The following is a 6,000-nucleotide window of genomic DNA, read 5'->3' as shown; positions in this document are numbered from 1 at the left end:
CCCCTGAAAATGGAAAATGCAAGGTGAAAAATATTCTTCTTTCTCTGCTGGTGTAAGTTGCCAGTAAGTTGGCTATATGTCATTCACAAGCTGATATTGTTTGGATTGGTTTAACTTATATCATCCACAAAGACCAGCTGCACTGTCTCTCAGTCGCTGTTTGGCAATGCTGAAGAGCAGAAGCTTCAGACACGTCTGCTAGATTATCTGGGCCAAACTGTGGCAAGGATACATATACTACTATTTGTAAAACACTCAGGTAGAGTAACTAATTACATTTTGCTGTTTTTGCTTTCGTATTCCTCCTTTCTGGGTTGTGGACTTCTTTCATCCATCAGTAAACTTGGGGCATCTTCCTTGATTGAAGGTGAGTCTGGAGCGACTGTTCTTTGGGTAAATGCTGGCAGGATGAGAGAAAAGAGAAAAATACACCTGGATGAATATAACCCCTGGCTTGACAAAGCTATAAGCAATCGTTGCATTTGATTACTAGTTTTCTGCAAGCTTTACATGGACTACCAAATCTTCAATTGAGGAATAAAATAATTTACTATATTAAAAAAAACCCACATATCCATGTCATTTGTTTGTTTTGGATTTGAAGAGTGAGGGTAGAAGGCGGGTGTTGATTAGTATATAGTGACATTAAAGCACAGAGACTTTTAGAAGAAGAAATCTGAAGGGCTTCCTTTTTATAGAAACCTCTGTTCTACACAAAAGGAAACTGAGCCTAGATGTGGAATCTAGGTTAATGTTTTTCTACCACCTCTTACCTCTCTTCTGAGCTCCAGATGCCTATATCCAAATATATCAGTCAGCCCTCCCACTTGGTTTCTTCATCTCGGCTGCCTGCCTATCCCTTGCTCTTCGTCATCTTAGAAAATGATATACTCATGCACCCAGTTTCTGAAACCTTGGTTCCTTCCTTCCATGGCCTGCCTGCTGGACCCGTCCCATTTAAGGGTAAGTTCCGAGGAGTCTGCCTTCCATTTCACCTGAGTCCTTCTGCCTCACACCATCTCTATTATTAATACCATCACTCCAGCCCAAGCTACCATTTTCTCTCCTATTTTCATCTTTCCCCGTTTTCCACACACCGGAATTACCTTTCTAAAATGTTCATCAGACTATGCCACTCTGCTGCGTTATCCCTTCCTATCACACCCTCCATGGCCTCCCAGTGAAATCAGAATAAAATCCGAACATCTGCTGGTGGCTGAAAAGGCTGCCGCGGGACCTCATGTCCTGCCACGCTCTCCCCCAATCACTCTCTCCCTCACTCATTCTCCTTCCTCTTTTTCTCCCCCTGGGGTCTTTCCAGTTCTGCCCCTGGACTAGGAAGATGCGTCCTACCCAATTTTAACTCAGCTGGTTCTTCTTGCCATTCAGGTTTCAGCTCAGTTATAACCTCCCAGTCACTAATATAAAGTCCTGGTCCAGGAATGTCCTGTCATTTCACCTTTAACACATATTAACTACACTAACTTTTCTTTTTAGAGCAGCAGTATCTGAAGTAAGGAAGTGAAAAAAAAAAAAAAGTTTTTTTATTAACTTTCATTGATTTGCTTTTCTAAGAATTTCAAGTTAAATTAATATGTAAGATTCACTTTCAACTCCTAAAGTAACCCCATGAAAAAACCACAGTCCTTTCTTTCTGGGATTATTTATTTATATATATATTTATATTTAAATAAACATTATTTACAACAATGCTAGAATTCTAATCTGAAAAATGTTTAATTTTTTTTTTTATGTTTAAAAAAAAGTTGATAGATACCAACTCCACCAACATTTAGCATTTGAATTTCAAAGCACTCGAGATGTCGAGAAGTCATCAGTTTGCTCCAGACTTCACTCAAATCCAGTCTGGTCTGGGCCCTGGAAGTGAAAGCCCAGTCCGGAAACTGTGTCCTTTAGCCTACAAGGAGCTATCCATGGAGACCAGTGGTCGGTCACTACTTATAAAAAAGTAAAAGTGACAGTTTCCAAAGCTGGCATCATGAGTCTCCCTCACTAAGCCCCCACTGTCTACAGGCTACAGGTAATGGAATCCAAGCCTGCTAAAAGAGTGTCCTGAATCACGGCCATAGCTCCCAGCCAGCCAGGATAAATTTGGTAGTAATCATGGCTCTAAATAATGGATTTCTGTGTTCCTATTTCCAATGGTCGTATAAACTTACAATTTATACATTTCTCCCCGTCCTCCTGGCAGGGAAGCATCTACCTTTTCTTGAATTGACCTGAACTACACAAAGCTGACATAAATTACTACTGAAAACAAACTTCCATTAAGGCTGGGTCATTTCAGAGACCACAAATTATGCAGTATTTTCCCATTTCCTTTGTTTTTTCCATGGTCAGTGATTCTGCACTTTCGTTAGGTCACAGTTTTGACGGGGCACCGAAATCAGCAGCATCAGTGCCTTAGCGTCTTCAGCACAGACAAAAGAGCCTCATCCAGGGCAAATCCCAACCTGAGTCAGAAGGAGCCTGTTCCGTGGGCTCAGAAACTCGCATCAACCTCAGCACCTCAGTTTCCCCCCTTGTCTCCACGCAGGTCTCAGCTGCTCTAACCGCCCCCCTCCCCAACAGCTTTCATGGTGCAATCAGAAGGTGAAAGCAAAATCCAGCACATGCTAGTCAGACATAAAAGCTGGAGTTTTCTTAGTAGCATTTTATTTTTATAAGATTCCTTTTTAGCCAGAGTGTCCATACATACACATATCAAACAGCACCAAAAGACTACGTGGAAAAGACTGTGGCCTCTTGCCCTTTCCCTCCCAACCCACACACCTGCTCCCGGGAGTCAACCACAATCAACTCTTTTAGCTTTATTTTCTGTATTTACTTCAATTTTTGAAAGAAAAAGCAGCTCATATTGCTATTTTCTGAGTTATCGTTTTTAGACGTATCCACACCCATCCACTCCCCTTCACCCCATCCTCCCTATATAGTTACGTCTGGACTCCCAGTTATGTCAATAGTGAGTATTTATATTGACTGTAAATATGGCTCATACAAACCTAATAGGGCTACTCTGACACTGTTTCTTTTCATTTTTTTCCTGGAGCTAGTAATTGACCTGTGTTTTTATGTATTTTTATTTACTCTTTCTCTATAACCACCCTCAATTGTTTCTAATAGCTCAGTTAGACCTGTCATGTACCTACTAGTTTTTCTAAGTGCTCAAATGAATCCAATAATCTATCCAGTTTTTTTTTATTTCCTAAAGCTTTTCCTGGTAGAATCTTTTGTTTCTTCCTTCCCTATGAGAGAATTAAAGAATACGAATGTCCAGATTAAAAAACCCCAGAGCAAATACGTAGAAAACTCAGTAAAACAAGACTCATGGGAGACATACCATCACAAAACTCAAAGAGGTTAAAGAGACAATCCTAAAAGTTGCCAGGCCAAGGTGCAGGGGGATAGCAATGGTGAAAACGATCATGTCAGAGGAATGGGAGTCAAATGGAAAGGACAGAAGGTTTTTCAATAGCAACACTAGATTTTGGAAGATAACTGTGTGATGACTTCAGAAGGAAAGTCTTTTTTAACCCAGAATTTTATAGCCAGCCAAAGTCTCAGTTAAGTGTGAATGGAAGAAACCCATTCTCAGAAATACGAAAATGAAAAATTTACCTCCCTTTCTTGGATGTGCTCCTGCAAAAGAACTGAAACCAGCAGAGGAAGGCCGGGGGTGACCAAAGAAATAGGGCATCCACCATACAAGAGGAAGGGGAAGAAAAAACCTCAGGACGACAGCTGTGCAATAGCCATTTACTGGGCGGGCCGTGTCATCTGCCCGCTTCTGGCCTTTGTCCTGCTTTCTTGTCCTCTCTTTCCAGGACTCTCACTAGTCACGGTCTGTCCTTCCTGTATTGGTTTTTCTGAATATTTTCTCTCTTCTATTGCCCTTTTTCCTTATCTTCTGCTTTCTTTGAGGTTTCTCAACTTTGTCGTTTCCCACCTTTCTCGTTTATCATATTGAACATTTCTGAGGCCTCCTAGCTCGTGCTCCTTTTTCATAGCATCTTGCTCTTATTTTTACTGGATGCACTACCTCCTCATATCTCTGAGGACATTCATATTTTTAAGATGTCTTTTGTTCCCTGTATTATCAACTTACTGCAGGCTCCATTTTTCTCTTTGTTGATCTTGACAAATCTCCGTTTTAATTTTGCAGTGTCAAGAAAATTTTTAGGACAGGATAACTTCTATAACTAAGCTGAAATTGTGTGTACCACAAAAAAATGGAGAAGTATCCAGGGTGATCATAATTCAATTCCAAAAGCCATCATGAAAAACATACAGAAAATTCAAAGTTCATCAGAAAAGTAAATTAGAATAAATATTATTTCTAGAAATGTTTATTAAATCACCTAAAATGAGTAACAATAGGTACCTATGATTAAACTTTTTAAAGTATCCTTAAAAACATGGGGGAGGTACGTATGGGAGGAAAATCATAAAACTTGTTAAAAAGAATAGCAAAATATATGGATATGTATAAATAATCAATAAATTAATAAAGAGGTTTACTTTTTAAGCTATTTTTTCAGTCAGATTATATAATATAGGCTAATAAAGTATTTCCTTATCCAAATAATGTTCTCAATGATATTTTTCCTGATTCTTACTTAATTTTCTGTGTCAGTGTATTTATATAGAAGCCTATAGCAGCCTGTGAGTACTACATCTTAGGAAATGACCAGTGTTAGTCATGAAATGCTACGGAGTGAAAAGCCAAATACAGTTTCTTCTACTGCCTGTCATAATATTAAATAAAATTCTAAAAATGTTGATGTTTTCCCCTTAATGTCTTCAAAGGAACCTTTCTAGGAGCCTTTCTAAGGAGGAACCTTTCTAAGGAGCTTTCTGCAAGTTATAAAGGCAAAATGAAATGCCAGTAGAACAAAGCCCTCTGTGCTCATAGCCTGCCGCTGCTTATTTCCAGGCTCTTGATGTCTTAATGGATGGGGTACCATGTTGGTTTTTGGTGCTCGGTCCCCACCCTCCTCCTCTTCCATGTTTTCATACATCAAACAGACCTGAGGAAATTTTTCCATTGCTTAATATGAAAAATAAAAATTTTGTATAACTACATATATATCATATTCTGAAGTATCAGAACCAACCTGAGATATGATCCAAATTGAAGGGTGACTGCCAGATTAGAATAGCAGAGGGTTTATGAAAATATATAAAATCACTTGGAAAAATGGGGTTAGGACAGGAAAGGGAAAATGCTTAGCTGCTGGAATAAAATAATCATGATATAATGGAAGCCAAACCATTTGTCAGAAACTGATAAATATTTATTCAATGAATCCATGAATATAAATCATAACAAATGAGTTATTATTTTATATTTGACCTACTTCTTTGTGGCTAATTTTGATATTTTATTTTATAGAAACCTAGCTTTTTAAAATGACAGCACTGTCCAACTGAATGTACAAACTCTATGTCCATGGGAAACTGAAGAGCTAAATGATGATCTAAACAAGAATCTATTAACATTTGAATCCCAAATGGCTTGGATAGAAGTGGACTTGAAATAAAAAAATTCATATACTCATTCATCTTACATTAACTGAGCATTTACTGTGTGCCAAGTTCCATATAGAATGCTGAGGAAACAGTGGTGTATAAACATCACCCCTATCATGGAGTTCACTCTTGGGTGAAGAGAAGAATCAGTAAATGAAATGTCACTGAATAGCAAATAATTCCATAATTTTCCAAGAAAGGTTTCAAAGGAAATTTGTAATGTGCATTGTGAGCACTCATAACAGCAACCATACTTAAAACTGTGAGTTCTGAAGGTTTTTTTAAGGACACTGCATCCAAGGAGAAGTACAAGTGGGGGAAGGTATTCTGGGTCAGCAGACTCACACTTTGTTAATGTTATAACCTTTTATTAATATTTACAGTATGTTATTCACAGAATGAAACCTACACAATAATAGTTTTCATATCCTTATTCTTGGTACAAAATTA

General features: G+C 38.3%; 1 protein-coding gene across 9 annotated transcripts in view; it reads right to left on the bottom strand.

Moving 5' to 3' along the window:
• Positions 1-261: 261 nt before the first annotated feature.
• The window catches only part of CEP128 (centrosomal protein 128), a 479,221-nt gene continuing 473,482 nt past the window's right edge, over positions 262-6,000 (bottom strand). For all 9 annotated transcript variants that reach the window (XM_070378430.1, XM_070378426.1, XM_070378432.1 and 6 more), the window contains one exon: positions 262-400. In XM_070378430.1, coding sequence (XP_070234531.1) covers positions 273-400 — 128 coding nt within the window. In that variant the 3' untranslated portion in view covers positions 262-272. The remainder of the gene's footprint in view (positions 401-6,000) is intronic.

Source organism: Bos mutus, chromosome 10 (genome assembly GCF_027580195.1).
Source record: "Bos mutus isolate GX-2022 chromosome 10, NWIPB_WYAK_1.1, whole genome shotgun sequence".
In the NCBI taxonomy this organism is placed as follows: Eukaryota; Metazoa; Chordata; class Mammalia; order Artiodactyla; family Bovidae; genus Bos; species Bos mutus.
This window is presented reverse-complemented; position numbering and strand designations above follow the sequence as displayed.